The sequence below is a fragment of the Vanacampus margaritifer genome, chromosome 11, assembly GCF_051991255.1.
Source record: "Vanacampus margaritifer isolate UIUO_Vmar chromosome 11, RoL_Vmar_1.0, whole genome shotgun sequence".
NCBI lineage: Eukaryota > Metazoa > Chordata > Actinopteri > Syngnathiformes > Syngnathidae > Vanacampus > Vanacampus margaritifer.
The window spans coordinates 1,390,590-1,411,924 of NC_135442.1; the positions used below are offsets into that span (position 1 = coordinate 1,390,590).

General features: G+C 42.8%; 1 protein-coding gene across 1 annotated transcript in view; it reads left to right on the plus strand.

Moving 5' to 3' along the window:
* The first annotated feature begins 291 nt into the window (after positions 1-291).
* Positions 292-21,335, plus strand: part of LOC144060830 (uncharacterized) — a 32,467-nt gene continuing 11,423 nt past the window's right edge. The window contains exons 1-23 of the mRNA XM_077580700.1: positions 292-525; positions 17,069-17,323; positions 17,580-17,599; positions 17,675-17,707; positions 17,794-17,826; positions 17,961-18,014; positions 18,216-18,308; positions 18,392-18,463; positions 18,551-18,595; positions 18,864-18,917; positions 18,994-19,047; positions 19,140-19,193; positions 19,280-19,333; positions 19,438-19,491; positions 19,627-19,671; positions 19,779-19,832; positions 19,972-20,016; positions 20,179-20,232; positions 20,308-20,406; positions 20,535-20,579; positions 20,663-20,761; positions 20,848-20,901; positions 21,023-21,130. Of these exons, the coding sequence (XP_077436826.1) occupies positions 441-525; positions 17,069-17,323; positions 17,580-17,599; positions 17,675-17,707; positions 17,794-17,826; positions 17,961-18,014; positions 18,216-18,308; positions 18,392-18,463; positions 18,551-18,595; positions 18,864-18,917; positions 18,994-19,047; positions 19,140-19,193; positions 19,280-19,333; positions 19,438-19,491; positions 19,627-19,671; positions 19,779-19,832; positions 19,972-20,016; positions 20,179-20,232; positions 20,308-20,406; positions 20,535-20,579; positions 20,663-20,761; positions 20,848-20,901; positions 21,023-21,130 (1,563 nt within the window). The 5' untranslated portion in view covers positions 292-440. The remainder of the gene's footprint in view (positions 526-17,068; positions 17,324-17,579; positions 17,600-17,674; positions 17,708-17,793; positions 17,827-17,960; positions 18,015-18,215; positions 18,309-18,391; positions 18,464-18,550; positions 18,596-18,863; positions 18,918-18,993; positions 19,048-19,139; positions 19,194-19,279; positions 19,334-19,437; positions 19,492-19,626; positions 19,672-19,778; positions 19,833-19,971; positions 20,017-20,178; positions 20,233-20,307; positions 20,407-20,534; positions 20,580-20,662; positions 20,762-20,847; positions 20,902-21,022; positions 21,131-21,335) is intronic.

Sequence of the window (21,335 nt, forward strand, 5' to 3'; positions counted from 1 at the left end):
AAGCAACTTTGAGTGTCTCGAAAAAGCGCCACATAAAATCCCGCGCCTTATTTGTTCGTTAAATGTTGATCAACTTCAAGGCCGAATGATCAGGAGAGTCTTCAGATGTTTGCACAAGGGCGGCCGTGGAGCGTCTGAAGTGGCGAACACGGGTGCAGTTCTCGCAGCCGGCGTGAGAGGGGTGGGAGAGGGCTGACAAAAGGGGGAGGAAAATTAGGCTGGCCAGCATTCTTCTCATTTAAAGCTGTAAGGACTCCAACAAAAAAAGAAGAAAAAAAAAGAAGAGGCGCTCGCGCAGTCTGGGTTGGGTCTGCCTGCTGCTTACAAGGAGACGCTCTTTGCCATTCATGCAGTGATAAGCTCTTCTTTTTCTCCCCTCTTTTTTTTATCCCTTTCCCCCCTCTTCACTCGCAAGGGAGGCTCATGTCTTTCTTGTAGACATGATGGACTTTGTACACTTGAGGATTTTCCTTTTTTTGGTGGTCTCCATCGCTCAGCTTTTGATTGTAACGTGCCAGGATGATGGTAAGTGAACTCCGTCCTCGTTGCTGTTTATTTGAAGTCCTGATTGCAAAAGCTGTTTGCCGGCTCCCTGAACGGACCCAGCGTGTGCTTGTTTTCATTTCAAACAAGACTTTTCGCGCTGGGGCAAGATCTCGGCGGATGCGTTTTGTTGGATTCGCTGTGCAAAAAAAACATTCACACTTTGGGATAGAGAAAATGTCCCAAATAACGGGAGTGAATTTTTGGAATTGTCGAAATTGAGCAAATGCGGACATCTGTCAGTGATTGCAAATGACGTCACCTTTCGGGGGGAAAAAGTGCAAAGAAGGAAATGAGCACCTTTGTGGTTTTCCATGACTCCTGCACAACTTCCATTGGAACATTCATTATGTGTTACCACAAGACGCCCCCCCCCCCCATCCCCCCGTCTTCCCCCTCCCCCCATTGCGCTACATTGTACATCTGCAAAGACAATTTCTTTGCTAAGGCGTCTGAGAGGGAACACGGACTCACTGCTATGTTAATTTGGGGCAGATGTGACGGGACTTGAAGATGGGGGTGGGGGGGGGGGGCGGGGGTTGTTGATCCTGCCTGCCGGAGTCTCTGAGTCACGGGAAGGCCCAAGAGGACTTTGGGCTGCTAAAGTCTTCAGCTGGCAATCCGATGTGGTGGAACACCTGAGTGTTCTTGTTTGAGTTGACCTGTGCGTCCCCCGCTTTTCTTTCTTTTTTTTTTTTTACCTCCTGACGTCACACAATGATGATGTCACTTGGCAACTCATTTGATTGGCTCTTACTTCAATACGTCTTTTGATTAGATTTTCACTCACCGTTAAATGATCGCGTCGATGGATGTTTTTACAAAAAAAAAAAAAACCTGATGAGCACGGCAGATAGAGCGCCACCTTGTGGTCAATGTAGATAATTATGATGCAAGATTGACGTTCATTTATTTAAACCTCCTGTTAAAGTTGCTTCTTGATTTGATCCGGGGCCATGTTTAATGATCCAAAAGTATTGGAACAAACAAGATCAGAATAAAATAAATAAATGACTAAATAAACTTCATTACCCCAAAAAAATTCTGCATATTGTTATTTGTTCTCACTAGATAAACAATGTTATTGGTCAGGTTTCACATTGTTCTGTTACTAACAAATTATTTGAAAACTGTTGAAAATGACTTGCTCTCTTTGAGAATCAACACACTTTGCATTTTTTGCTTTTCCTCAAAAGTGGTTGTTTTGGAGTTGCTAAAGAGAATTGTTGAAACCAATTTAAGATTACAAATGGAATTGTTGACCAGTTTAAAAAAAAAAAACACTTCAATTGGTAACATGTGATTGAAGTTAGTTTAAATTGAATATATTAAGTTGAAATAATTACGAGTTCATTAAACGGAATATTTTTAGCTGAATTAAGACTCCAATCCAAAGTATGACGTTTCATGAACTCAAGTCACTTTGTAATTGTCTTTTTAGAGTGGCGAGGATTCTGTGAGCTGTTGATTACACTTGCAAACTGAGAAACTAATCTAAAGTTTAAAGTGGGTGAGTCTGACCCACAACATCTCAGGGGGGGTTAACCAAATGGAAATATAAGAAATATTTATTTATTGAATTATGGTTACAGTATTTGTATGTCCAAACCATAAAGCATTACCTTCAGTGAGAAATGATAAAAAGCACAAACTTGTGAGGGGGAAAAAAAAAATCACGATTTAGTCAACTAATGATTTTCAACATGGCTTCTTTGATGTGTTTTTCCAACCTTAGTACAACTAAGCTGTCTCTGTCGCTTCTTGTTCACGCTGACCTTGAAGTATTCGTTCCACGGAAATTTGCTTTGTGGAAATCTCAGTCATGCCTTTTTTTTTTTCTTTTGAAGGAAAATATGTTTCACTTTTTTTCTTTTTTTTGGGACGATCAACTGTTGAGGCTCTTCTACACTGTGGACGCTTATTATTATTGGATGGAAACAATGTGAAGAAATTGCGACTAATGTTGTTGCCGCCGTTGGATGGCACTTTTAAGATGGAAAATTGTGCTGCGGTCGGCTGTCGAGGCCCGCATTGCTGCAAGCTGACACGTTTCGCTCCTAAACGTTTTGGACAGAAAAGTCAGCAAGAAAAAAAAAAAAAAAAAAAGTTGTCTGGAGGGCAACGGGTTTTGCTGGAAAGATTTGCGAGGAAGCCGATGAGATTGGAGAAAGACGCTTTGAAGGTTCGCTGGATTGGACGTCTTATGCTTGCGCACGTGCACGTTTGCATGCACGTGATTGTTATTTGTATGGAAGTGGCGTCACAAAAAAAAGACTTCAAAGCTGATTGTAGGAAATGACAAAACGCGGGCTCTCAATCTTGGAGAATTGTTTTTCTTGTAATCGAAATGCCAATCAAATAGAATGAACTATTTAAATATTCGTGGCCTGTTTAATAGAAAAGAACGCAACCAAATGACATCCATTTATATTCCATTTTTATCCATGAGCTGACTGCTACTAACAACATGGCTGCACACAGATTGGATCTACTTTACAAACATGCTGTCAGTTTTGCCAACTTTGGCGCTTTATTTAGCCACACTCCTTTGACAACTATTAAAGTTTAAAAAAAAAACATTTTTTTTTTTAATTCTCACTCAGAAACAGACCAAGATGAGCAGAAATATTTTGTGCATGTTTTCCATGTTACAGGAAGGCAATCACGGAATATCGTCGGACATGCGGCTCAAATTTTGTGAATGGCTTAAATCATGCACGGCATAAACCAACGCAGACGCACAATCTAATATTTTAGCGTTGTTTTTATTATTATTATTCTTATGAATGCATTCCATGTATTGATTTATACAATCAATGTCTGCCTGCAGCCCGATCAAATTCACTAAAATCAAGTTAGACCAGCTGTCTACCTGGCTGGTCTACCTTGTGCCGGCGCTTAGACGTGGTTTTAGCAGGTGTAAGTTGAGATGGACTTTCTGCTGGCACATTTTCACTCTGCCAGGCGAATTTTCTAAGACACTGCCCCCGCTTGGCGGAGACTGAGCGGCCAAATTGGCAAATGCATAGGAAGGATCTGGATCAGGATCCGCCGGTATTTCCGCACGGCCACAGATGTGCCGTCTATGAAAAATATGGAGTCCATGATGTCCATTTATATGTTGCAAAAGCACGAATGCGTTCACATTTTGGAATTATTGACCTCAAGTATTTCATATCAGAGCTTTTAATTGGCCCCAAGATAAGGTGGGGGGACATCATCAGTTTAGCGGTGCACGTACTTTGTTGAAATGAAGGGCAAGTTAAGGCTTGTGGACCCCGGGTTGAGATCCTTAGACTTCGATGTACTGGTTTAAATGACAGCACAACCTTCATTGGGCTCTTTTTGAAAATGCCGAATGGAAAGCAATCGCTAACCCGAAGACGCCTCCCACACGCTGACAAGGTCGTTGCCAAAAAGTCTTTAAACACGCAAAGCGACGCGATCGTGGCTTAAGCCTCCTGTAGCGTTCACGTACCACTAGAGGGAGCCCACTGGTGGTGCGAGTACCCCACATTGAGAAGCACGAGCTGCAACTCGATTTGTATTCCCTAGTCAACGCCATTTACGGCGGGACCAATTGGTCCAGGAATGTTCTGACCGTCCCAGTGATTGAAAGGCAAGATGAGGGTTAAACAAGTTGGCATGTCTCCGCATCACCTGTTTATAAAGAAGAAAAAAATTCCTCCTTCAGAGAATTGAACAGCCAAAAGGCTCAAAACTGCTTTCCCAAATCAAGAAAATCCACATGAGCTCACTTGGATTTCTAAATTGTTTCCAGTTGTTTTCGCCACATCAGCGACATGGCAACGAGCGAGCTGCTTTTCACCAGCAGTTGCGTCCAAACAGAAGAACGCAAGCGGGTCGGCACACGGCTCCGATTAGAACCACATGCCGCCTTTTGCAGCTCGGACTCCATTTCGCGCGTCTTTCTTGCATACTTTCACGCCGGGTGTCCGTTTGAAAGGGGCCACGTCACCTAACGTGCCGACGGTCGCTTGGCTCGTCTCGGCGGCCGTCGCAACACGTCGACGTGAGGACGGCGGCTTCGTGGGAAGCACTTAGGAATGAAATGATTGCAGTCAGCAAATGGAGGCCCGGGCAAGGGTTGGGGTTGGGGGGGGGGGGGATGCTTTCCAGATGTTAGAACCCTGGCCCTATTTGGAAAATATTACAGAATGTGCGGAACTTGAAATGGACGATTTCATTCCTCGGATGACCGACGACAAGTCGAGTGAACAACTTGCAGGATGTCGTTCGTTCCTTCAACGTCTTTTAATGTCCGTCGATCGTTCACTTTGGCCTTGAATTGCTGTTCTCAAAAGCTCTCAGCTGCCACGCGCGAGCTTCACAGTGAATATGACACTTTAAAAGTAAAACATGCAATAATGAGTCGCCGTGACCTTCACAACTCTGAAAACATTCAACAAAAGTGACACATGGCAGTAAAAAGACATTTTTATGGTTGCGTCAACCATTCAAATGCTGATTTCTGAAATCAAACAAAGCTGCGTCGTCTTAGCAACAAAGTTCAGGGGTCACTGTGACAATAACACAATGCAAATTCAATTCTCTATAAAACACTTGAACCTTTTGTAAAATGTCATAATTTAATTTTAATGATAAATGAATGTCAAAAATGAGGGCAGCAGAGTTTGTTTTTAATCCATTTTTCATTTACATTTTCAAATGGGTCAATTGGAGCCACAGCAAAAGAGGAGCTTTGCACAAAACTACAACTCTAAACAATTATACCAGCGGTGTCAAACCCGCGACACATTCAGGGGTCAAATTGAATCATCTACAGCAGATTTTTTTGTGCGTCAAAATATGACTTGGAGGGAGACAATATTCTCTCAATGTCTCAATTGCAACCGTCCTGTCTTGTCGCATGGACGAATGACACCTGCTCATCGTCCTCGAGGTCCGGAGTCCTGCAGGCTTTAGATGCTACCAACACACCTGATGCTAAAGCTCAGGATCACGATCAGGCATGCTGATGAGCTGGTTATGAATCAGGCGTGCTAGTGGGTGGAAACTTCTAAAACCTGTCGGACTCCGGACCTCAAGAACCGGAATTGGTGAAACATGGCGGATACTTTGTAACTTCTTCAAACCCAATAACATGAAAATACATTTTTGATACTTTGTCCTGCACTCCACATGTTTTTAATCTTTTTATTTATGCTAGAGCATACAGAAAGCGTTGATACAGAGGTGGCTTAAAGCAATGGTAGTTATTACAAAAAACGGCCAGCAGGCGGCAGCAGAGTATAAGAGATGCTGCAACAAGCTCTTTTCTCTCGTGTTTTCAACATGTTTGTTTATCATGATGAAACTTAGCCACATTCTAATGCTAATTGCTGCAAAATGGAAACAGATACAAATGTGTTTTTTGTTCTTTCAGTAAGTTCCGTGTTTTATAGCAATTGACACAATATTTCGGGGACCTTGCAAAATCAGTCAAAATTCAGTGAAACTGTCGGGAGCGAAGGGGGTTGCATCCGTGAAAATGGCTGCGCGTGAATGAGTTAAGGTCTGAGGACAACTACCATAAAATTGCCAAATTGCCAAAAAACCAATTTGTCTGGGTTAGTCATCTTTGCCTTGAAAATAATCTGGAAAAAAGTTGAAAAACGTGATTTTTTTTTTTTTCTTCTTCCGAGTGTTTAATGGCTGTTGACACAGCTGGCTCTTGTTGCCATGCAGGTCATGTTGAGGGTTTTTACCCTCAGGAGCTTTTCCCCCATAGGTGGGTTGTCTCTTCCTGTAACCCGGCACTCCCCGGGCGCATGTCGGCTCTCACCCCTGCTGATGATTTCAAACGCAGCCCTAATTGCTTCCAAGCTTTCCATCTCACAAGACGTCGGGTTCCACCCGGGGAAGTCTTCCTATCGCTAATGACTTGATATCATACTTGAGGTTTTGTGTTTGCGTGAAATGTAACACCTGAGAAAATGTCGCTCAGCAAACGATCCGATGTCAAAGCGCTTTTAAGAGAGAGAAGGTACTTGTTCCACGTGCGATAATATCCAGCGTCAGTCACTGAACACGTCAAGCTCACTTTGCGAAACGCCACAAAATGGTGACTGGAGGCCATAATTGCAGCTTGTGGCCAAAGTTAAATTCTACGTTGGGGAGAGTTTGCGTACGCAGCCGCTGCAGATGGCGAACGAGCGGCGGGCGGGTGCGGCTGTTGCCGGCTGTTGGTGGCCCACCAGGGTTTGCAATGCGGTTCCGTTGTTTAGGTTGGTTGCGGCATGTTGGACACAACTTTTTTTTCTTTTTTTGTTTGCTTCCTTTACACGAGACATGCAGATCTTTGCAGTCTTGTAATATTTGTTGCCTTCATTTCATTTTCCTAAAATGTGTTTTTTTTTTAGCATTTCAAAAGGTGCTTAATGCATTTATTGTCAGTATGAGTCAGTATTCCAAATACATTTTTAAATTTCTATTAAATTTGTAAATAATCAAATGACAAATGGTAACAAATAATTTAACTGCCAACTGAGAATTATTGTGTTAAGTTTTCCAACTGAATAATGTATTTATTTATTTGAAACAATGAAAGATGAATGTATTAATACAATAAAAATGTGTCCCATGCACTTAACTTAAAAAAAGAAGAAATTATATAGTATTTGGCTGATTCATTTATCATAAATAAATAAATAAACAAATTTAACAATTATAATTGATGTCATTAAATAACCAATTCATTTATTCTAAATAATGAAATACATAAATAATATTAATAAATTTTACAAGTACAACTAGTATTTTTATTTTATCAATTATCTTATTAAGAATTTTAATGATTAAAATAATAAAACATTAACATGAATTATTATTTTAATATTTTAAAAAAATGTACACGTCAATTTAACCTCCCAGCTCACCTACGAACGACCGTCTGTCCATTTAAAACGTACATTTACATTTAACAACTAGCTTGTACTGCGAGGGCCATTCATGGATTTGTCCTGTTCTCCTCAACTTCTTGTTTTGCTGCAAAGACTTCAAACTGCATTTGATACTTGGCTTGGCTGAAGTGGAGCGCACGTAGCATAATCCCCCAGAGTTTCATATTTCTTCACCAAATCCATAAAAAGTTACACTTGACAATATTTGCCGTTCCGTCTTGGTCGTGCCGTAATATTGCAGATGTTCCACAATGTCGATCAAACACGTGCAAAAGCCATTCGGAGCGGGAGGATTCCCTCGTTTCAAGTTGACGTCTTTGCAAGACGATTGGCACAAGCAGCATACGAATCGAAAACATCGACGGCAATCTCGCGCAGCCGGATTGACCCGATTTTCGTTACTATACGAAGTGTTGCTGGCATTTGGACCCACAATTTGGTGGTAAATCTGAACAATATTAGTAATAAATAAATAAATAAAATATCCCTTTATATAGTTCATGCAATATTTGAAATGATTGTTATGATTATTGTTATTTGGTAAAGCTTTGATATTATGAAGCACTTTTCAAGTTTGTGTGTTATTTGGCTTGGTAATGAATGAATGAGATGGTGATTGCTTGGTTAGCGAGTGAGTTAGCTGATCGATTGATTGATTTGATAGTTGGTCTGGCTGGTTTGTTAGGTAACCAGCAAGTTAGTCATTTGTTTGTATGACATACATCGACCTGCATGTAATGGGATCATATTCGTGAGTGTTGTCATGGCGATGGACTGCGAGTTCGTCCCGTCAAAATTTGATGGAGTTAGTGCAGAGAAGGGATGCATTATTTGAGCACAAAGCGTGTCTATGTTGTCCCCGTCAATGTCACATTGTGTCGGACCAATGAGATGTGCAAATGTGTCTGCTGGCGTCGGGTGCCTCTCGGGCGCCGTCCTCCTCCCCGCATGACGTCATGCCGTGAATTTGGCTCAAGTTGGCCAGCGAGAGCTGAAAAGAAAATCTCTTCTTACAAAATGGTGTCGTAGCTTTGAAACGTTAGCTAAATCTTTCTGTTGCATGTAATCACGTTAAGTTTTCTGCCATCTAGTGGTTGTGTGTTTAATTGCGCTCCCTTTATCTTTGGCAATTCAAGCTAAACAACAGACCTGAGCTTAGGCATCTTTTTTTCTTTTTTTTTTTTACCCACAAGGAGTTGACATTATTGGTGATCGTTGTATACGACTGCTTTGATTCTGCTGAGAGTCTTCCCTGACAGATGTGCATGACATGTTGTGTAAAGTATGAGAGCGTTAGTGACGAGGGGGGAGGGGCTTGCAACAAATGCGAGGCTGCACAATCTGCAAAAGCTGCTCTGCATTCACACGCAGACACGGACATTTTCAAAGCATACAGACACGATAGTTGCATATTTTGTACGTTTGTCGTTTGACAGATAATAAACAATTCTTCAAAAAGCTCCCTGTTGAAGTTTAGTACTGTCAAACAAAACAAAACATTGTGTTTTTTTGCCTTTAATGAAGTCGGTTTAAGGTAGCGTCTCAATGAGCGGCGAACGGAGCCAATGTTGCTTTTCATCAGGGTTCGGTAAAACAAAGTCACGCTGGAAGGTTGGGTTAGCTCGCGCTGGCGTGCCGCGCGCACGTCGTTATTATTTTGAACATGTTCAAAATGTCTTGGCAACAAGGAAAACTTTACGACCATTAAAACGGTTTGTGAACATCTGGCTAATGTCTTTGCGACTTTTTACAAGCTCAGTGATATGCTACCTTGACTTTAGCTTAATGCTAACAAACAATGCAAAACGTCATAGACAGGCTAAGAAATTTCAAATCTTCCTGTGTTCTTTGTCTGTGTTATGCTGATCCCGTGTGGCCAAAGTTCACACAGCACAAGGAGCAGCACAACTTCCAGTGAACTAACGCAAAAAAAAAAGGCAAAAATGACAGCTTTTTTTTTTTTTTTACATCTATTTAATTATGGTATATTTTACTGTATAAAATATGACTAAAAACATATAAAATATAATAAATAAAAATAAAAGTTTAATATAAAATATTTTTTAAAAAATCGAAAATGAGTACAACTTTTTTTTCTTGTCTGATGTTTTAACAGATGAATGGTGTCTTTAAATCATTTCAATGGGAAGGCGCTTTGAGACGTGAGTGTCACATTTCAAGGCAGCCCAGTGCAACATTTTCACAAATGATTTGCTTTTTTTGCAGTAATGCGGCTTAGCTGTTGTCATCAATTGTTGGCCAGCAGATGGATTTTTGGTTTAAGGCCAGTCAATGCGATTGTCGATGCTGGACGGCAGCTTGAGTCAACTTGTGCCGGCTTGTGCCGGCGTGCCGGCAGTTACTGGCTAAATGCGTTTGTTCCGCAAATGAAGATGCATCACCTGGCGTCCCGTGCGTCTCTCGCATTTTGGGGAAAATGCAAGCCACGCTTAACATGAAGGTATCTCGACTGAGGCAAAAGAAAGAAGGAGGCCCCGGGGCGCCCAAGCACCTTTTTTGCTTCCTGAATGAAAGCCAGCAGAGGATCACCGGATCATTTCCACGTTTATTCGTTTAGTTGTTGAGGAAATTGACGATGGATATCAGCGGACTCTGCCTCAAAGCCGATCTAATTCTTGTTGAACCAATTTGGCGTTTCCATTTCAGAGATGACGGTTGGGCAGACTTGAGCCAAGCCGTCCACTCGCTGTTTTCTTTGCAGATGTAAAATCCCATCAAGTGCGTTTTGTTGCCCAACAACAACAGCCAGGCTGTCTTTTGGAATCGTTGAACCGAATGTTGTGACTGAGCTGTGATGAGAAGAACTAAACGTCATGTGATCATCGTCAACATTGTACACGCACAACAAACAATTCTCAACATGAAGCTTCACTTTAACAGCAAATGGAATCATCGATGTTCTGGCAATCAAAGTTATCCGTCATCCAAAAGTGTAAGAAGTTTCTTATTAATGCCGTGCCTCACCCTTTATAGCTCATACGTAGATTTTGTTTCATTGAGGATTGTTATGATTCAAAATGCATCTTCATTTTTTGTTTAATGTAAGCGATATACTGGTTTTACAACCTTCGTTTTATAGTGCCTTGCCAAAGTATGAGCCCCCTTTGAACTTTCTGACCTTTTGCCATATTTCAGGCTTGCATGTAGCTCAGTATTGTTTGGCGCTTAACATAAAATTCAAACAACAAACGTGAATGCCGTTTCATGCTTCCCAGTCGTAGCTCCTCATGGACAACATTCCTGGCCTGCTGCGGTGGGGGGCGGGGAGGGGGGGGGTGACGGGGGTTATAGACGGTGCAGTGCATAGAAGCACTAAATCCAAGCAGCTGCATTTCTTTCTCAGAACTATAAGAAAAACAAAATGGAGTCAGAAACAGCAAGCGAGAAAAGGAGAAAACGAGTCGTGAAAAACATGCCTGTGAAAATAAAAAATCATGGAGGAGGGGCAGTCTGGGGGGGGGGGGCATGTCTGTTTTAATAGTGATAAAGAGAATGGGAGGCATGCAAGATTGTTGAAGATAATAAAAAAAACAAAAGGAGCCTCTGGCACCCAATTGTCAGCAAGGATGAAGTGACCTTCAACCCGTGTAGCGGGTCAGACAAAATGTGCAGGTGATAAACTTTGCTTGAGGGGATTTCATTCAATTCTTCTTCGCTGAGAACTAACACTGGCTAAACGCGTGTTCCATCCGTGGCCTTTGACATTTCCACATTTGAGGCAAGGCATCATGCAAATTGAGCACCCGGAGGCCCTCTTGGCAGCGTTATGAACCCACTACAGTTGTAGGCAGGACCCAATAGCTCCAACGAGAGGGACATTCAAAATGTGTATCGCATTGGAACAAAATGAAAACAATTACGTTTGTTTGGGTTAGCGTTAGCATGGTTGGGGTTAGGGTAATGACGACCCTACAATGATGTCATCTTTTTTCCTGCCTGGAAGTAGATTGACGTCCTATTTGGATGCGGCAGCCAATCCTATTGCAAGTTGCGGCGTTCTTTCCTACAACTCCACTGGGATTCTTAATCAAATCTCTTGGAATTTTTTATTGCCTTTTTGGGGGGTTCATAACTCAAAACTCACAAGATGCACACAAAAGTTTCAATGGACTGTATGTCACGGAGGAGGCGGGATTTTAATGATATGTTTTTGTTCCACGTTAAAGGATAGTACTTATGTAAACGAGTGTTTAACAACAAACAAAGGCTAACACAAACTTACATCACTTTTAGCAAACATTTTGTAGGCTACTTTTTAGTTTCAGAATTAGTTTTTGTTTTTATGCGACATTCCCACGTTCTTATTATCGTTGTTATACTCGTGAGAGGGGAAACAATGTAGATCGTTTTTTGTATCATGCAGTTTGGATTTGACTTTTGAACCACTTTCGTTTTTTTACGATATGACATTTCAAAGCAAACAGATGATCAATTCTCTGTTGTCCCAGCAAATGTTTGTTGTACAACTTTTGTGAGGAATCTTTGGCTTAATGCTCTCACGTCTGGCCGCATTCCCTGTTGACGCTCTGGCGGTGCTTTCACTTTCAGGTGTACTGGAACAGTTTCAGTGCTTTTCTTTTTATGGACACTGAATGGAATTCTTGACACATTTCATGAAAAATGCAGGAGTTGGAGGAGGAATGGTTTGCGATTTCCCTTGTTTCGGTCCACATGTTCTGGATCTGGTCTGGGACGGATATGAACACCACATGTTTGACGTTTGACCCCCCAAAAAAGTCATCTCTCAAGTGGAAGTCAGTTCAGCCTTTTGTTCTAGACAAAACCAAAAAATCTGTGTCCTGTTGTTCTTTTTTTTCTTTTTCTTTTTTTTGTTGAGAGCTCAGTATTGTTCATTCGGTAATTTTACCGATTTGACATCATCATCATTGCTCTCTCTTTTTTTTTTTAAATGTTTTTTTTTTATATATTTTTTCCTGTTCTTTTCTACTTCGGCTGACTTTTCTTTTGTAACCGTGTCGTCCGCGATGAGATGAAAGAACAATGCACATAAAACCAAATGATCAGATAACATTAAAGACACAAGCTGCCGCGAACGTGACAACGCACCAACGTGTTTTTTCATGGCAAATCTTTGCAATCGTTAAATTTGTTCCGGTCACGTTCGATGGTCAAGGCAAAAACGGATTTGCACCTGATTCCAACGGAAGCTGATTTGGCCGAATTCCTTGCAATTCCATCATAGCCTGGAACTTTGCCCAGATGAGTGCTTCCAACAAAATGGCCGACTTCCTGTTAACAATCATGTATGAGTCCTTGAGAGTGTTAATCACACACTTACGGCTATCATAAAAGCATCCGATGTACTCTGCCCGGTCACAAAAACTCTCACACCCCGCCAGCATCTGTCAGGGGTGGAGGATTGATCTTTTCAGTTGATCTTTCTTCCTCAGATGAAGAAAGCAATTCCGAGAGGAAAACCCCCAAAATAAAAGAAAGGAAGAACAGAAGGAGGCAGGAGAAGGAATGGTCCTCATGAAGCCGAAACCGTGTGAACACGTGAGGGGTCATAAATCTACACGCGCATTCCTATGGAATTCAATCGGTCTCCCAGTTTGGGAAGTGACAGCCAAGCCAAAGAGTGTTCAGCATTTAGTGTCACTCCGGCTTGCATTTGACTCTGTGGCGTGCGTTATTTAGTTCACGTTGGTTAGTATGTCTGCCTTAAAGTTTTCAGGTTTGCCGTTCCACTTTTGGATGGATGGATGGCATCTGTGCCAACCTGTTAAAAATGGCCAGTTTTGTCTCAAATCGACTCAAAAGTGCACACATTTCGGGGTGCATTTTCCACTTGTAAGTGGCGGAAAGCGGACATGTAAGCAGTCCATCATTTGAACTTTTCCCGGACGCAGCCCGCGCGACTCCTCCCTTTCTTGAGCCGCTGAGCTTTTGTTTGAAGAAGCCAAGGCGAGGAGCGTGTTCAGACTTGAGCCGTCCTTCAGCTTTTAAGCCTCATCAACACAAAAGTAATGCAGCAAATCCTGAAAGCATTATCAAGCTAAACGGGCACAAGCTTTTCCTGCTTCAAAACAAAACAGAGTTCAGCAAATATCGGCAAATGCTGCGTTTGCTACACGCTGCTTTTGACCCTTTGCGGTCCGAGCGAGAGCAAAGATTTGTGTGTGGCGGTGACACCTCGGGTCTTAGAGCAGCTGGTGCGAAGCCACCCGGCCGGCAGCAGCTGTAAATCGTCGGAATCACGCTGTGCTCTGCGTGACTTACACTTTCCATCGTCTTCGGCAGGGAAAGTTAGTCTGGCCGCAAAGAAGAAGCTGCGGTTAGTGACGGAGACAAGGACTTTTTGTTTCTGTCTTTTTGGGAATATTCTACCTGATCGCAACCCGACACTTGACGGAATGCAAATCCACAAGTCACAATTTAATGATGACCGTTGGGTGTAGAATTAAGAGTTAATTGATTAGGATCCTCTTCTGGTCTACGTCCGTTTGAGACTCTCTCTGGGGGACTAAAACGCTTGAAAGCACTTGCAACACAACCTGACTGGCAACACAGAGATTTCAGTCTTGTGGGGGATTTTTTTGGTGAGGCTTCGCAAAAAGTTTTTGGGGCATTTAAACAGTCCATTTGAGCCATAACATAACTTAATGTATGTGTTGTTGATTTGCGGGCCATATGTGTGATGTCCTCCTTCCTGTCCTCTTGTTGACTTAAAACGAGTAACTATGAATATCCACTAATTAGCTGTCATCTGGCAGCTAGTGTAGGTTTTTTCAAAGTTGATGTTTTGTTGTGGACGCTCTCTCGATGAATGCCTCAAGCGTGTTCATCTCTGTCAATATGTGGTGTGTATGGCTCAGGGTTAGACTCTGCTTGTCCAAAAGGATTAGTGTGATCGGTAGATTAGGGTTAGGTATAGGTGGGGTATGTATTTTGTTCTAGTGTTGTTGCCGTAGCTAGCAATCAAAGATGGCTGTCCAGTTGTAGTACTGTCGTGTCTTTCTGGAGACAGGCAGCTCGCGCTGAAACGCTGCAGACTCCATGTTGTGCTGAAGGCGGAGAGGAAAATGGCGTCTCTGTGAGCTGACTGCTGGAAAATCCACATCATGCTGACACATGGAAGGAGGATGGCTTTTCTTCTTTGTCATTAGCATGCGGCGCTTCATACGTTTATGGAAAAGTCAGGGACACTCAGAGGGGCGGGGGGGGTGGGGGGGGGTCGCAGTGAATGTGTCTCTCCTCCAGACTTGCGGTCGGGTTTTTGAGACCCCACCGAAAACCACGCCACTCTTCCATGAAATATCAAATGCACTGGAATACTGAGAATCTCTTTTTTTTAAAAAGCCGACAGGAAAAATCCGTTTCCAGCTGCTGTTAGAAATGTCCTCCATGAGGTTTTCATGTGGTAGCAGTGAAGGTCATTCGATTTTTCCGCACCTGCCGAGATTTGATTGCGCAGAAGACACAATCCTGACGTTTAAGGGATCAAAAAATATGTTCATGGCCACTGTGACCTGCTGCATTTTTTTCTTCTCTTTTCTTTTTAACATTTTTTAATGATTTTCCTTCATTTTGAAACTTAAGTCCTTTTGATTCGCTATCAATGGCAAGGTCAGAAGTCGTATGAAATGCAATAATTGCCTTGCGTCGTGTATTGATCACGTTAAGGCATGCGGAGCTCAAATTCCGTTTGCATTCACATTCACTTTGTTTGATTCCTGCCCAAGAAGATTTGTTCCGTCGGATGTATCACTTTGGAAAAGAGTTCCTTTATAGCACACAGCTGGATTTGTTTAGTTGTGTCACTTGCTGACTTTCTTTTTTGATTTTGGTACGACAGAAGAGCGACTGCTTCAGTTTTACTCTCTGATGTCAACATCAGATTGTTTGGTTGTGCATGTTAGACACATTAGTGTTAGTACAACCAATGTGTGTGTGTGTGTGGGGTTGACTGTGGTGGTCCGACCTGACTAGCCTGCCGTTAAGGCCCGAGCTGCCCCCTGCTGTTTACGGGGAGGTGAAAGAATCAGGTAAAAGGCTTCACATTTCTGCAAAAATTTGCATTCAGTCAACTGAAAAAGTCCGATGAAATAGGATTTTTACATTTGACAGTTTTTTTCTTTCTGTCCAAATTGTGAATGTTTTGGGTGCAAGTGGGCAGTAAACATGTCATCAGAGGAGAGAGGAGTCTGTTGTACTTATCTAGGCTGTGTGCACTCTAAAAACAGTCAAGTCAAAATGCCCCAAATTGGGCCAGAAACGGATCAACCAATACATAATTAAGTTGAAATAAAGTTAATAAATAAACGGGAAAGCTAAAACAACCTGGTACTGGGTTATTTTGTGCAAAAACAACACCATTTTTGTGGGTTGTTATTACTATTTGACCCGTGTTTTGGGGTTCAATGAATAACCCAAAAAGTTGGGTCGAATTAATAAATCACAAACTGTGTGTATGTGTGTGTGTGCAAAACAATTTTTATTTTATTTTTTTTTGGGGGGGGGGGGTTGTTTTGCGGGTTATCCATTTGACCACACTTTTTAGATGAATAAACTAAAAAATTGGGTCAAAACTATTTTTAAAGTGTGTCTACACAAAACCTAAACCCAATTTGAAAAATTTGGTGGGTGGAATACATTTTAGTTGGAAATACAAATTGTTGTTTTTTCTTTGAAGCCGACGACGTGAAGTTGTGAACTTCTGAACGCTTGAGCAGGTTTTTCTTGTGCGCTTCAATGAATTCAGTTGAAAGACGAAACCTGGGGACGAAACGATGTCACGTCTCACGGCTTTGCTGAAACAAAGAATGACATTTTCCACAAGTTAATTTGTCGTGTTTGTGGTGTCGCGTGCTGCAATCGGGTTCCGTCTGTTTTATGTGAGCGTGGGTGGTAAAATCTAGACAGCCTTTGTTTTTATTGCACTTCAATCTCAAATGAGGAAGGGTAGAAAACTACAAGGAATCCTGGCCTGTATCACATTTTTGATCATTTGATCGGTTGTTGAACGCAGAAGCCAAGTTGTGACTCGTCTGCTTTTGAGTGGCAAACAGTCACACAATTAGATAGCGAATAACTGAATTGTCATTCTTCTTTGACATGACTTTTGTGTTAGCCTTGGCAGCTCACTGTCGTATGGTGTTCTGCAGGGTTCAATTCTGGGGCCTCTGCTGTTTTCATTGTATCTGCTGCTCCTGGGTTCCATCTTGAGAAAATATGGTATCTGCTTGCACTGCTATGTCCCGCCAAGCAAAAAGACACTTTCTCATTGAGGCCACTTTTGTAATGCCTGGAGGGAAAAGGCCAGACTTTTTCACTCATGGAGGCAGCACTTCATGATCGGACACATCTACAAATTGGTTCTTTGAACTTCCATGAACATTTGTGTGCATGCCTGTTGAGAAGCAAAATACTAATCTGCACTGCAGCTTTGCTTACCTTTTGCCTTTTACCCCCCCAATAGGACTAATAAAAAGGGAAGCAGTATCGACTGCATTATTTATGCAATATTTTGAGCATTACAAAGCTTTTTCGAATGTCACGTTCCTCTTCTCTAACGCCGGCTGACAAACAATGAGTTTGATCCACTTTTCCTGCGCTCCCAGGAGACTTTGGCAGCTGCAAAGCAGATGGCCAAGTGTACCCCAACAGAGACATCTGGAAGCCGGAGCCGTGCCGACTCTGCGTGTGTGACAACGGTCAGGTCCTCTGCGACAACATCCAGTGCGATGAGCTGACCAACTGTGAGAAGATGGTGGTCCCCGAGGGAGAGTGCTGCCCAATTTGTCAGAGCGAAACCTCCACCCGCGGTGGAGGTGGAGGTGGCGGCGGCGGCGGCGGCGGCGGCGGGGGTTCTTATGGTGAGCCATTCAAGATTTTCAGTTGATCTCTTCAAACGTGTTCAAATTTGAGTTTGGGTATTGTTGTTCTTTAAAAAAAATAATGTTAAAGATCTACGACTTGAACCAAAACATATGAGGAATGACTTTCTTTTACTTTGTACCTTTCAAAGAACCGTAAACTGTTTATTTCCTGTCAAAAGAAACAAAACACTCAATTGCATGACAAGTGATTGTAAAATGTAATAATGTATGATTTTGTTTTGCTTTCTTGTAGGTGGGGGCAGAATTTACCAGGTAGGCAACGTCATTTATACGAGCATAGAACACATTAGCTTTGGTTGAGTCTCATCTTTCTGTCTTTGTTTCCAGGGCCAGAAAGGAGAGCCTGGTGATGTCCCAATTGTGAGTTTTTTTGTTTAAAGTTACATCGAACTCATCAGACCAGAAAGGGGAAAAAACATAACAAATCTTCCTCCGTGTATCTGCAGGTGACGGGTATTCGAGGTCGTCCTGGACCAATGGTGAGCATCTTGGTTGCCTGGCGATGGGCCACAGATTAGCGTATTTAACTCACACTGCCACATGCAATGTGTGTTTGTCTTTTGACCAAACTTCATAATTAGCTTGCTCAGTTTCACATCTTTGGTTTGCACAGGGACCGCCTGGTGGTCCAGGAGAAAGAGGACCCAGAGGAAACAAAGGAAGACCCGTAAGTTACAGGAAACTCTACCCATCCATTTTGAGACTCGAGTATATTTTCCACATCTGTCCTGAAAACAGAGGACAGGAGTTAGTGTGGGGGGGGTTACACCCTGGACTGGTCACTAGTCATTCGCAGACTGGAAAGTCTGTTACACACAAAATGACACAACTTGAAACTGTGTGAGAACAGTCTTTCTTTTGCTTCCAGGGGCTGCGAGGCTCTGCGGGTTACGACGGAGAGCCGGGAGTTCCGGGACAGCCCGGTGAACCCGGACCTCCAGGACACCCGACTCATCCCGGAGTAAGTCATAACCACCACCCGCCCCTTACCCTAAGGAATCCTTTTGCTCTTCTGTAAACACTAATTGTCCGCTTTAACCGCAGGGTCTTGGGGCGCAGATGGCCGGAGTATTGGAAGGAAAAAATGCACCTCAAAGCATGTTAAGCGGCCAAAGGGTAAGATGTCAGCAAAACCTTTGCATTTCTCCTGAAACGTATGATTGCATGTTACAACCTCCTCCGTGTTCAAATTGTTTGTTTTAGGGTGAAGCTGGAGCAAGAGGACCTTCTGGGCCAACTGGTTCCCCTGTAAGTCCGATATTCTGACAACTGAATCACCTTTTGGGGGCCTTGGACACACCTCTAAAAAGTCAACAATTGTTGCTAGTGCCCATATCTTACATATCTGTACCGCATTTTTCGGACTATAAGTCACTCCAGAGTACAGCCCAAATCAAATTTTGGGGGGAATGTACAAAAAAAAGACAAGACCAACAACAGTAGACCTCGGACTTGCACTCAGGGTCCCCGTACCCCAATCATCTTTCATGAGTCTTTGTTTCTCTTGTTCTAAAAGGGTCAGCCTGGACCACAAGGACCTTCTGGAGATGTTGGCGATCCAGGGCACATGGTATAGCATCCTTAGCATTGTCCATCATCAGATACGCGTTTGCCCAGATGTTAAGAATAAAAATGTGCATCTTTAGGGTCCGTCTGGGCAAAGAGGACCTGAGGGCCCCGCAGGGAAACCAGGAGAAGACGTACGTCAAGCCTGGGCTGCGGCTACGAAATATCTCACCGCAAACTGCAGCAGTGTTGCCAGTAATTGTTCACCTGTTTTGTCCTTGCTTAGGGTGAAGCAGGCAAGGCAGGAAATCCGGGAGAAGTTGGATTCCCGGGTTCACAAGTATGATCATTTTTACCGTGGCGTGACCCTGGTGTGTCTTGTCGAGCAATCGTTTCTAACTGTAACAATGTTGACTGATATTTTAGGGAGCAAGAGGATTTCCAGGTACGCCAGGACCTCCTGGACTAAAAGGTCACAGAGTGAGTAAATGTTTTCAGCAGTCTGTTTAACATTCAGTCAAAAGTTTGGAATGTTTGTTCCTGCATTTATGTCAAATACGACCATGTATTATCATCTTTATTAGGGACACTCGGGGCTTCTTGGGCAAAAAGGAGAACATGGAGCCGTCGGATCCAAGGTAAAAACGAGGCTGGTGTTGCTTTATAGTTCAAAGGAGAACCTTCTTCACAGTAGCAGCAGGCCTGAAAAGGCCATCTTTAATTGTGAGCCTACAACAACATAATGCATGTTTTTTTTCCTCATGCTTCCTCAGGGTGCCACAGGCCCACCTGGTCCAATGGGAGGACCTGGACCAATGGTCAGTATTTTCTCAAATTCTAAAATGATCAGTATACTCACGACACTCATCGACGATTGACTGTAGATAAAACACCTTGTGTAACCAATCATGTTCTGTCTTTACAGGGTCCTGCTGGGATGCCTGGGGAAAGGGGCCGCCCTGGACCTGGTGGTGTAGCGGTATGCAACATATCAGTCCTGGGGAATGTTTTGTTGTCATGATAACTAGTACAGACCTTACTGAGTATGAGGCCAAAATAATTTGATGACTCTAAGAGATTTTTGTTGTCGTTGGTTTGGTTTTTCTTTTTGCTCTTAGGGAAAACGTGGTCTACCTGGTAATCTTGGAAAGCCAGGTCCATTGGTAAGTCAGCATTCACCCAATTTAAAGCTTTAGAATACATTGAGAAAGTTGATATCCAACACAAACAGTGGAATTTTCTTGTTTATTAGAATGACTAATCACAGTGCCTACAAGATCACATTTAAGGAGGTTGAATGATTTGTAATTTGTGTTGGTTTCCAGGGTCCCCTGGGTCTCAGCGGCCCTCATGGGTATCCAGGAACACCAGGCATGAAGGCAAGCATAGTCAAAGCATCCCTTCAATCACATGCTCAAACAGATATTTATCTCATCTGTGCTTGTGTATCATAGGGACAACCCGGCCCCACAGGTGTTCGGGGTCCAGAGGGTCCTCAGGGGCAAAGAGGAGAGACTGGTCATCTGGGGAGACCTGGAGCTATTGGCCTCAGGGTAACATTTTCTTCATGTCACACCACAGGAACAAATTGCAAATGTCCTTTTATTTAGTCAACTATAAAGACATGTATGTATATAAGCCAATGAGCCAATACCCGAATGTTTGTATTCTGCATCCAAAGGGACCCATGGGTACAGAAGGTGGCCCAGGAGTCAAAGGACCAGTGGTATGTAAAACAATATAATTGAAATAATAATAAAAAAAATTTAAAAAAGAGTACATTTGGATTACAAGTCTGAATTGCCACAGGGAAACCTTGGCCCACAAGGCCCAGGTGGGCATCTAGGACCCGCTGGCCCTCCAGGACCTCAGGGAAGCACTGGCCAGCCTGGCATTAAAGGACAACTGGTACGTTGGATCCATAAGTGTGGATTTCAATTTGAAATGATTGTTGCTTGTGACAGCTTTTAATTCATATTTTCGTTTTGTTAAAGGGAGATGTCGGTGTACCAGGATTTAAGGGAGAGGCTGGACCCAAAGGAGAATTTGTAAGATGACAATTAGCAGTACATTGTATTGTTGATACAAACACAATGTCACAGAAGTAAGAACATGTTAGATCCTCGCAGTCTGTCGTTCATTTACCCCCACAATGTGTCACATATCTAGGGTCCCCCAGGATCCCAGGGAGTGATTGGACCTCAGGGCGAGGAAGGGAAGCGAGGAACTCGAGGAGACCCTGGAACTGTTGGGCCCGCTGGTCCTGTTGGTGAGCGAGTGAGTCAACATTCATCCTCAAGCCGTAACTTTCGACATTAAGAAGTCTGTATATTAGGGACCTGTAATGTTTAAATCCACGCGATCGATGACCTAATAATGGGTTTGCGTTAGCGCCATCATTTGAATGTCAAATGGTGAGCTGTGGACCTATTTCGTCTTGACGGAATATCGAGCCACGGTATTTGAACCAGGCTATGTTTAC